Here is a 12,087-nt window from a genome sequence, read left to right on the forward strand (position 1 = left end):
CGGGCCGAGGAGGAGCTGCCGCGGGCGTACGGGGCGCGCTCCAGGCCAAGCAGACAGTGGGGCAGGAAACCTGACTGTCTGTGGGGTTTATTGCCTCAGCTCCTGGAGCGATTCCCGCAGCCTGCCCTCCCCCTCCGTTATGCGCGGCTTCCAGGTGGGCAGGATGGGCGAGGCGAGGTCTCCTCTTGGTACTCTTTGCACCGAGTCAGACCCACTGCCAGAGGAATTGGGCAGGAACACAATGGATTGAGGGATACGGCCGCAGCAGCGGAGTTCTGCAGCAGGCTGTACGTGAGGCAAGACCGGCAGTGTGCTCGTAGTGGCTTTATAAAAAAAGGTGTGCCGCCAGTTCACGTTGTAGGACAGGTGGGACAGGTACCAGTGTACCGTCGAAAGGTTTTAAAATAGGGGATTGCTTCTTTCCTCCGTAATGAACAGTAGCTCTAAATGGACCCCAGAAAATCGGTGTGAAAGCAGGCTTGTAGTCAATTCTAGGTGGACTAGAGAAATGAACATAATTGCTTTTATTTTGGCCTCTCAGTTTTTCTAAAGGACTACATTTGATGGGAAGCACTTAAATAGTAGGAGTGTACGTTGTGGTAAAGGGAATGGAGCTGAATTTCAGCATGAAATGAAAAAGATGGTTGCCTCACATGGTCTTTTGAGAAATGATAGTCGTTTATAAAGTGTACAGTTTTTGTCCTATTTCACAGCCTTTGTTCATGTCAAAATAGGATTGAGGGGTAATAGCAAATAGAAAATAAGGATCAGTGCATTTTCTTTTCATAAGGCTCCTGCTACTATTGAAAATTAAGTGATTTATTTTCTGGTGCTAAATAAAGTGCACATCTATTTTCCTAATTTACATTTACATTCCTTTTTTTGTATGGTATTTTTCACTGTTGTTGTTGACTTAGAGATTTTTCCATTAAAAATAAGGAAAGAAGGGGTGTTTTTTTGTTTTTCTTTAGATAAAAGGTTTATCTTTGGTTCCAGTTTGCATTTGGACAATGGAGATACCTCCTTCTTAAGTAAAGATCAGTAGAATGGGGAACGGTTACTGCACTTCATTAATTGTTACTTTTTTTCCCAGGTCATCATCTCAGTGCGCCCAAATAATTATTTCATGAAAGACAGCATTCTTGAACGTGTCATAGTGACCTCTTAACTTTCAGAAGTTAAGGATTTGGTCACAGAAATCTTGAATAGGTTCTGTCCCATCTTCTGTTTTTCCTGAGGGCATCTTAACATGAGATAAAAATAACAGTTCTTAGCAAGTGTCAAGTATTATGCTTTACATTAAATAAAATTATGTTAAGGTTTGATTCTTTTGGTTAAAATAGGCAGCTCTGCAGAAGGAGGCTTGTTCCAATTAAGTTTTTTTTCTCACTTAGATTCAAGGATTTAAAGATTTAGATTTAATGCAATAAAATACTGGGGAAAAAAGTGGCTGGATTAATTAAGTGTAGAAGTCTGTTTACTTTATGAGAATATTCTTATATATGAAAAAAAAAGAAAAGAAGACATACTGATTTAAATAATTTTGGTGTCCTAAAATTATTTTCTTGGATTAATGAATTCTGGGGTATTTCTTTGAAAATCTTCAAAATTGGGTTTTGAGTATGAAAATCCATATACACGAGTGAGACAGGTACTAACATACTGTACTATATACAGGTATCAATGTAATGAAAGAAAGTGGAAAGAACACTCTCATGTTGTCATATCGCTATCTACTTCTTGCTGAGGAAGAAAACCAGCAAGAAATTGAGATTGGGAAAAGGCAGAAGGAGACATGACAGTGGAGGGCAAAGAAATGGAAAGAATTTTCATAGTAATTTTCTTATTTCATACTTATAATAATAGTATATCTGTCTGCTTTCATTGAAGTATCAGGTCCGACACCTCAGAAATGGCAAAAGGCCGAACAAGACATTTGGGACATTTTTGCCTTTCCCTATGATCTCTGGACTGCATAAACTCTTCAGTGTATTGCAGCAGCAATTTTTCCTGTGGTCAAAAGCAACAGCTATCACCTTTCTAAACACAGCAGGCTCCTGAAGAGCAGTTTGTCTGTTAGATGGAATTTGCAGAACAGAATCATTTCCTGAACTGGTTGAGACAAAGGTGTTGAGCTGGCAAGCATTTGTGGACTTTATTTGACCTGTGAAACACCAGTTAGGTCATGCTAAGCAATGTTATGTGTTTTGAGGACATACCTGTTCTGTCATTCTCACTAGAAAGCAAGAAATGCCTGGCTTGGAAAGATTTCTTTAGAATAGTTTGGGTTAGTCCAAAAGTGTAACCCATGATCCCTTTGTTCAGCAGAAATCATGATGACAGATGAGGTATCTTAGAAAACATGCAAGATTATGTGTACATTCAGTATTATCTTTTTAGAACAGTCTAAGAATTAGGGACTTCTAGCACGAAACTGCTTTTTTCGTATGATCTTGTATAAAAATCTGTCCAATTATACCTTTCTATATTGAAACTGTCTCCTAAAAGTCTCTTGCTGGTTATGTTGAAAGTTACAGGTTAAAAATTGATCCTTGTTCATTCTCTCCATCCTCTTCATAATCGTTTAGATCTTTGAAGTTCTTCCTCAGTTATGCTTTGTGTGGTTTTTTTTTTCCCTCTACAAAGAATCCCAGTCTAGATAGTATTTGTATTTTGAGTGGAGTCCATTGCTCAATGGAGCTGATTGTTTCTAAGTTGTCATTATTTCTGAGTCATCATGACTTTGTAGAATAAGGTTTTGGCAAGTGGGAGAGCAGAAGACAAGAGAGTTTAACTGTTCAGAGGATCAGAAATGCATGTAGTATGCATTTGCTTCATGTATGTGGTATAAGGAATTTCTCTTTTTTTCTATCCCACTTCTACTTAATCCTGTAATTTCTTTCTTTGCAGCTGCTTCTTTGTTGATATTTCTGTGGAATTGTTTTGTCTCCAGAATGATTAGATGTCTCACAGCTCCTCCTGTGTATGTAAAGTCAGAAGTGTGTGACATTTATTAAGACTGAAATTCACTTTGTTAGTGGTTTTAAACTTTTCTGTGTTGCGACATTCTTTTTCATCTTTTCGTGGCTCTCTTCAGTACACTGCATTATCATGAGTAAATAATCATTAGTAAATTTTGCCACTTTATTAATCTCAGCCTTTTGTAGATGATGTATAAAGACATGAAAGAATACAGAATCCTGCATGGAACCCTGCAAGATTCCACAGGTCATATAATTCCATTCAGAAAAATAAGCAGCCATTTTTAACAGCCTACTTTTTAAAACCATTTACCTGCAAGAGGATCTTCCTTCTCATCTCATCTCACAGCAGCATAGTTTCTTTAGGACCTTTTGGTCAACAGCCAGGAAGTAAAATAGCTTATATTAACTGAACTGTAGATTTGCGAGTCTGCATTTTTCTCTGTGGAGGAGACTCTTTTTCAGTAAATGTTATCTGTGTTTAGATTAGGGAAGGCTAGGTGAGGATGGTGGTAATTTTACTTCTTTCTGAGCAAAATATTACTGGGCATATGTGTTTTTCATACCATCTCAAACAGACACTTTTTATTTCTACAGTGGAACATTGAATAAGCAAAGTTCTTTGCCATATTAATATTTCACATAACCTGTAATCAGCCTGTGAAGCACTCTGTTACTAAATCACTTCTCACTCAAAAGCCAGAGAAGAAAACAGGCTTCATTTTCTTTCCTAATTTGTGGTGTCAAGGAGGCTGTTTGGGATTTTGCAAGCACTGAAATGAGCGTGGCATGTTCATAATGCACTGCCTTATCAAGAAGATGGGAAGACTGATTTAAGCTGGTAAGCAAGTAAGGTAGAGTAGGTCATCATCTGCTGTGAAGACACAGAGTTTTTCAACTAACTTGTGATAGCAAGGAAACATTTCTCATTGCTTTGACTGTATGAGACAAGATTAGCAAGAAATCAAATAAATGGAAGACTGAACTGGGTATAAATCAGAGAAAGTGTTTACAAACTCTCAGTATTTTTCTCTGTCCTGCATTACCAGCTCTTTTTCAGATAGAGTCAGCAAGCTTGTTTCTCATGCATTAGCTGATTGCATTCAACTACTGAGCTATCCTAGGAGTGTGTTTTGCACTAAACAGCCTGCACTTCACCTGCTGTTTATGGCTGTCATGATGGAAATATGATATATGCTTATGCAGCTGCACCTGAGAGCGCTGTAGGACCTTAAAAGCAATTTTTTCCATGTTTCCACAGTTCACCTGATAGTGGAACCAAACAATGAGACAACCTCAATTAATGCCTTGTCCCTCAGACTCAATATAGTACGATTACTGTCTGCATGCAAGTGTTGATAGAATATTCTTTTCTAAGATCCTCCAGGCAAGTTTGATGGAGATTTGCTGTGACACACAATGGATACAGTTCACAGAATGCTGTGAAACCTAAATTAGTAGTACTAGTAATCTATGATTTAGGTTTTGGGGGTATGTTGGATTTTTGTTTGGTGGTTTTTTGGTTTTTGGATTTTGTTCTGTTTTTTTTTCCCTAGAACCACGGATACCATAATTTTAGAGATCAGACGCTGCAGAAACCATACTCTAGCATTTCTGTGTGTTCCACTACAGACTACTTTGTGGAAATCACCTCCTTATATGAAAGTCAATCAGACCAGTTTCCAAATTCCTTTTGTTGAAACACTGTTGGAGAGAACTAGGGGGAAGGCAAGAAGAAGTAATTGTGTCATGTTCAAGTACACTGGTTTAATTTCCTATTTAAGCTCTGGACTATCTGTTAGCTGCCATGGAGCACCTTTTCAGTTAGTTTTCTGATGTTAATTCTGTTGGAAAACCAGTGAACATTTCTTGTCACATAGTAAGGTCATGAGTACTGAGGGTAATGAATGTATCAATAAAGACTTTTAAATATTTTGCATGACTTGTAGGTTTTTTTTATTTGCTCATTTAGATTGGAAGAGCTAAAAGTGTAGTTAATGTGGACTGTACAGTAAACTAAGTTGCAGAGAATATTTTTTTCTGAATGGTATGGTGACAAAATTAAGGTTTAGTGTCAAAAGCTGTTAGATCTTCTGTTTCTTCAAATGTAGCTTAAAAATCAGTTTCTAATGGCAGTTATGGAACTTTAAATTAGGAAGTATTAAATATGCTATCCTTTTGCTACTGTAAGGTATGTCTGTGCCAAACACAGTTATGGCACAGAGCCAAATACTTTTCCAAGGAAAATGGCCCAGGAATTCAAGGCATGTATTCAATGTTCCATATACTGTTAAGAGCCAAACAGATGAGAGACAAAGAAGTGAAATGGAAAAAGGATTTCATATGTGCTTGTCTGGCAGGAAAAAGTGATGATTTGTTTTGAAGGGTTATGATTTCATTCCTTTGGCTTAGCTGAAATAATGTTGCCCTGTGATTAACTTTGAGCCATTTAACTCTGTGAGTTCTGTGTTGGAAATTTTTGTTTTCATTCTTGCTTTTACCTTATTCTATTCGGTTCTCTTATTTTGGTTGATTTTGTCATTGCTTTACTGTAAGATACACAGTTAGTCTGAATTTGTATGTCAAAACTACAAGCAATATGAAAATTTATTTAAAATTCAAGCAAAACCTAAGGATCTTTAAATAATAGACATATTTTGGCCTGTTAAATTTTTTATAAAGCCCATCCTGTGAAACAGACCAACTGTAATGTACATTATATTAGATGCTGTTGAATACTTGTGATTTAGTTTTGAAATCCTTTTTAATTTAATTTAATTTTTTTAAAAATTCCATTATATGTGAGGCTTGACTGTTAAAAACGTTACTTAAACCATGTCTGTCTGCTGTCATTTGTATATGTTTGGTAGCACTTGACTCTGACTTCCAGGGAAATGCTAATGTATGGCATACTACACAAGTACCAAATAGCTTGTCCTGAGGCAAACTGACAGTTTTTCTATTGCCTTGTTGGGTGTGTCTAGTTTTTTGTTTTGTTTTTCGTTTTAGTGAGGCCACTAGGTGGAGTCAAAACATTGAGCCCCTGTGGATATTAATTTGCAGGTAAGTGGTGGGTACAGTTTTCACATTCACAATGCTGCTTTCCAGCATGCAGCACTGCTTCTCCTGCAGTCTGGAAGACCAGGAATATTGTTTAGCTAAGATATGCTATTGCAAAAAATAGAAAGACAAAACGTTTCTCTTGAATTTGAACTCCAGCATTTTTGATACTGTATGTTACTGATTGAAAAAGTTGTTCATGGCATTAGTTGTGATTTGCAAATCTGCTCTTACAAATATCCATAAGAATGTCCTCTGAATGTATACATAAGGTCTAGCAAGAAAAGCCTAACTGTATTTATTTGTATTACAGTATTTAAGAACTCGATGACTAAATTACCTGAATTTGCTCACACACACACACACACCACGCACATACACACCCCTCTATCTTTCTTTTTAAAATCTTGGTTCTCACTTCACTTTCTGAAGCTGAAGGTCTTTTGTTGGGAGAGAATGTAGTTTTCCATCCTGCATTAATCCAATATACTCTGATTTTTGTGTGGCTGCATGGAGGCTGTCAAATGTGTTTGCAAGTACAATAAATTGGTCTGTATGTATTTTTCCCAGAAATACATTAGTTAATTTACTTCAGTCTATAAAATTATACTTGTTATTGTAACTAATACTCTTTAGGTGAAGAATAATTTGAAAACTGAAAGTGCCATTAAAGATTCTTCAATTTGTAATCAGACTTAAATGAGACAGCAGACTTAAATCTTGAATGTGTTATATAGTGGTTCTCAATAGTAGAAACATGTTGGCTTTTGTCTGTATTTTCTAAAGCTGGTGCTATGCCTCCCTGCTGCTTCTTCACAGATTGTGATTTTCTTGTTTTATTTTAATAGTGTTAATGGAACATGCCAACAGAAGGCTGCTTGGCACATATTTCAGTCACAGAAAATTTTTCTAAGCAAAACCAGATTTACAAAGATGTTTAATATGTTTAAGATACTGCACAGGTTAAAAATCAAGTCTGTAAGTTCAATTGCATTGTTTGCCTTTGCAGCAGTTATGTTAGCCACTATATTTCTGTAATAGACTATTATAAGGTTCTTCTCTTTTCTATAATCAAATCAAATTTGTATTTTCCAGAAGCAGCAAGTAATCAAATTGTAGATTTATTGGTAAAAGAAATTACCTGGTATTCTGCAATTATTACAGTCTGCAACTTACAAGCTTTGCTTTTTTCTTTAAAATCCTGTTTTAGAAGTGACTACTAAGTTTTTAAGTGTTATTCAATTTACTCTGCTTTTGGTAGAAAATACCATTCTTACTGCTTTTGGGATTGGCAGATTAGCTGTTTTCACAAATTGTTTTCACCATAATATGTGAAAACAACTGTGTATTAATCTCTGTTATAACTAAAAGCCCAAATGAAACCTTGTGTGCCTTTCCTCCTGATGTTCTCCTAAATGGATGCAACACTGCACAAATGCATAAAATATTTCAGTCTGCCCTGTATGTCATTCCACTGATGTTATTAAATGCCATAGGACTCACCCCAGAAAAAGGCCAATGCAAGTTTCCAACAGAGGCCAGTTAGATATTTACTGTAAAAATGCAATATAAATAAAGTTGTGTTAGTTTTGAAGGACCTCACAGAAGCACAGGGACTGGAAGGGCATTTGGGATGATCGAATCTAGTCCCATGCTACCTTAGGTAACTACGTAACATAATACACTTTATAAGCTGGTCGAGCAGCATGTTATAAATAGAGATGTTTTTACTTACTGGGACTTAGTGTCATCTCTTTCAGAATCTCACTGCCTGATGGTTTCAAATGTCTATTGCAATTCTAGCTTTCGTGTGTTCCTGGCCAGTTTGTTCTAACTTGTTCTTATGCCTGAATTGCCTCAACATCAATAGCTCTTTTTACTTTAGGACATTTAAATGGTACATTTAATGACAGCAATCATCTTGAGACTCGCTTTGCTAAACTAAATTCATTATTTCATATGTGTTTCTAGCAGTAGTGCAAGTTTTGGTTGCTACTGACACTTTTTACTTTACTTAGACTTTGTTTAGGCCAACACAGCTGTTTTGAAGTCACTCACCAAATGGGTGGTGGCACTGAATAGCTGGTAAGAAGCTGTCACCCTGCATGTTTTTGGTTCACTTTATTTTTCAGCTATATGCTGTCCTGAATATTTTCTTAGTTTGACCCTAGCAACAGTTGTGCTGATGCCATTGATGGAGTGAGGTACAGGGGCAGAAATGAGCAACAGAGGGAGGAAAACTGACAGAAATATCTTAAGACAATACTGTTGCTGGACGTGAGCCTTTTACTTAACCCAGGCTTATTCACATACCTCTTATGTTCTACACTACACCAGAGAAAACTGAGCGTGATGGCTGAAACAGTTTGAACCAAACAGTTCAGGCATTAGCGACAGCCTATGCAAGGCAACATCCTTCCATCTAACTTGAACTGAATCAATTTCTGATTGCTCAGTGCAAGCAGTAGTTGGCTGTTCTGTAATATTGGTACTGTTTAACAAAAGCAAGTCTAAAATATTATCTGTACTTGCTTGGTTCAGTGTTTGAAGAAAACTGTTTTTGCATCTGGTTCCTAGCATTATTAATAGAACTTATATTCCAGTTATATATCTGAAAGTTTAAGTTTCCCTTAGTGATACAATTTAATATTTTCTCTCTGATAGCATGACAAATGTAATTGTGGAGTATTTTTGAGCTTCATATTACTTTAGTTATACTCTTAATTTTCTTTGTAGTCAATTTATAATTTTTGATCTTGGCCTTTTTTCTTTGCTTTGTTTTTGAGCAAAGTTATTAAAATATTGCAGTCTGATACACCGAGTTTTGGGAACTTATTTATTTATAGTTTTATGTAGAAAAATAATTCAGAATGCTAGGCCATGAAAGAAATGGCCAAGATTTCACCTGTGCATATATATATATATATTTACTTGCACAGCATTTTATTAAGCTGATGACAATTAATTTGGTTCTTAGTACAGTCTGAGTGATTGGTAGCAAGGTAGCAACATGCTTCTAAATGATTATTTGAAGAATCATGTTTTTGAAAGCCCACCATCTCATTTGGCCAATTAGAAAAACTTTCTGAATTGTACTGCCCTTTTTGATCTGCATAAATGGCTGCATCTTCCTATCAGCAGAAGCAAACAAAGTATCAGCATTCCAAAATTGGGCAGTTCTGTGTTTTCTTGTTTCTAACAGGTAGTCAACAACTTGCCGGTATTTGTGAGAATAATTTATACAGCTCTCAAAATTATAAGTATCTTAATAAGTGTCTTAATTAAACTAGCAAATATACTAAGAAAATCAGGTGGCATATTTTTTTAGTATTTAAAAACAGTGTTCTCTGGTAATCTGAGACCCTACATTCCTGTTCATGAACTCAGTCCAACATTAATTATTAATAAATCTTGTTGGACAGGCTGAAATTGATGTAATATGTTGGTGCTGTGACTGTTTTAGTAATTGTTTCTCATGATATGCAAGTGGTCAGTAGCAGGGCTGTATTGTCTGCATTTCTAGGTGAAGATACTGAATGACTGAAAGCAATAGGTCTCTTTAAAAAGAATATCTGTTTAGTATCCTTCACTTTAGCATACTTTTATGTTGCTCAGGCTGTTGTTCTTCTGTGACTCCACTTTACTTTTACTTTGACTTCAGTTTGAAACATTGTGTAGTCTTTCTGAGGTTCTTGGCTATGGGTGGTGTGGGGTAGAGTTCAGAGCCATGAACGTGTTTCTGAGGAGCTTCCCCTTTACCTCCCAAGAGGTTTAACCAGACCTGTGCTAGCAGTGTGTGAAAAACTCAGTCAGAAAATTCTCTGTCCACTGAGAATGTGTTCCTGACTTAATGAAATACTGATCTTTAATGGATTTGTAGATTCAGGGTGAAGTTCAGTAGATTTTGGAGATGGAAAACTAAGACATTATGAGAATGTTATTACTTAAGTTTTCACTTTCATGACAGCAGCTTCATTTATCCTAAACTTCTATTTGAAATTCAAACTTTGCGTAGTTTAGTGGAGAAGTTACTAAAGCTTTAGTGCCAGAACTCAGTTGGTATCAGAGAAAAAGAACAGAGGTGGAACAAATGTTCTTTATTCACACTTCATTTTCAAAGTGAACTCGTCAGTATTCTGGACATTTGACGTTTCTATATGCCACTAAAGGGAAAAGTAAACAACTTACCTAACTGTATTGGGAAAATATGAAGAATTTATGGCAACAAGTAAAATAAAGTTTCAACAAAAAGCATAGGTAGAAATGTTGTCTTGTGTTTTTGTCTTGCATCAAGTAATTTTGGTAAGGCTATTTCTAGAGAAATTCTAATATAGAATTGGAAGACTTTTGACAAAAAGTTTTGCCTTCCTTCAAACAGAAGCTGTGCATGCAGCCCTTCTCAGTCTATTGGCATGTCACTCTTCTGCTTTGATATTCCTTCAGGCTAAAATTAGCTGTCTTTTATGCATGCTCCCTGCATTGTATGCCAAAACCTCTCTGTGCACTTACGCACATACCAGACAGGTTTTACTATAAAATCAATATAGGTACATGGCAAGTGTTAAGAGAAAAAGTTACTTAATGTAAAGTAGTGTTAAGTAAACATCCCTTTGTTGGCAGATCTCTGTGTATTTCTTTAGTTATGGTAGAATATTTTAAGTTGTCATTATTACCATAACAACATGTGCTTATTTTTTTTTTAAATTATGTGGCTGAAATAGGAAGACAGATAGTAAGTCTCTGACAGCCAAGGATCCTCCTATGATGATAAACACAGCAGCAAGTTTGACTACTAAATGCAAGCTTAGTTTTAAAGAAGCTGAAATAATATTAATTAGAACTATAGTTGATAGATTATTAATAAATAAATCAGAGTAAACGAATGTACTTCCTCTGGTGAAAGAGTGAAAAAAATTAAAATTTAAAATTTAAAATCCAACACAATTAAAGGAATAAATTTGCAGATGAGTAACAATTCCTATACTGATTATGTGGCAGACATCCTGTATAAATACAAAATTATTTGCTATGATGAATACTATTAAGTTTTATTTTTATGTCTTATTTTGTGCAACTTTGCAATTCTTGTTCTTTGTGATCTGCAAATCACTATGCAGGTTTTATTCCTTACTTCAAAAATATTAGTACTAGATAATGATACAGATGCAATAACATTATTCACTGATGGTTCAAGCACTGTCTATTTCTGTAGAGTCCAGTAACTGCAATGCTACTTTCCTTAGCAGGTTGAATCATAACTTAATCTGTATGGTTTTGTCAATACCAAAGTTTTTGTCCCTGTTTGTACTTAGTCACACCAGTGGAAAAGGTAGATGACAGATTTATTTTAAATTGATTCAGATAACAGCTCTAAGAAGCATTTTATTCTTCCTTCTAAAAATATTTTGATGCTGTTTTTTTAATGTTTACTATAAATTGTATTTTGAGCTGGAATCTTGCAGTGCAAAAATAATTTTTGTACTTTCAGGTCCATTGGGCCACGGCTTGTGTTGAGAATGACATTAGGAGCAGAAATTACTAGCCAGCTCAGGGCTACTTCATACATAGCATCGGGACGAAACCTTTTGAGATGGGACCTATCACCAGAGGAAATTAGAACAAGAACAGAAGAACTTATCAGGAAGACAAAGCATGTGTATGACACTGTCGGGATGCTTGAAAGTGAAGAAGTAACACTTGAAAATACTGTACGGGCTTTGGCAGATATAGAAGTGGAATATGCAGGTTAGTGTGTGTTTTCTGTATTTCTTTGCATGAGGCATTACATCTGCACATAAGAAAACAATGAGAAAACATAGTTGTTGCTTCCAATACTGGTTCCCGCTGTTCTTGTGTAGAATGTGCAGAGGCCTCTCAAGAGTCCTCTGGTCCTAATAATCTTTCAAGGCCTACCAGAGAGCTTCATTAGACACCTGTTTTGGTTTTGCATGTGAAGCTCCACATTTCTACAGTTACATTTCCAACCATGTGCAGCCTACACTGCTGCAATGTCTGTGGTATGTGTAATGCATTACCAGTGGTAAGC

General features: G+C 36.0%; 1 protein-coding gene across 5 annotated transcripts in view; it reads left to right on the forward strand.

The window, feature by feature from the left end:
- NLN (neurolysin) overlaps positions 1–12,087 on the forward strand; it is a 36,237-nt gene that overhangs the window by 480 nt on the left and 23,670 nt on the right. For 3 of the 5 annotated variants that reach the window (XR_008842600.1, XM_056514452.1, XM_056514454.1), the window contains exons 2-3: positions 5,991–6,044; positions 11,530–11,786. Coding sequence is in view for 4 of the 5 variants with exons in the window: in XM_056514452.1 (XP_056370427.1) it covers positions 5,991–6,044; positions 11,530–11,786 (311 nt within the window). In the remaining variant the exon portion in view is untranslated. The remainder of the gene's footprint in view (positions 1–5,990; positions 6,045–11,529; positions 11,787–12,087) is intronic. The other 2 variants (XM_056514453.1, XM_056514455.1) reach the window with 1 other exon arrangement.

This window comes from Oenanthe melanoleuca, chromosome Z (genome assembly GCF_029582105.1).
Source record: "Oenanthe melanoleuca isolate GR-GAL-2019-014 chromosome Z, OMel1.0, whole genome shotgun sequence".
NCBI classification, from domain to species: domain Eukaryota; kingdom Metazoa; phylum Chordata; class Aves; order Passeriformes; family Muscicapidae; genus Oenanthe; species Oenanthe melanoleuca.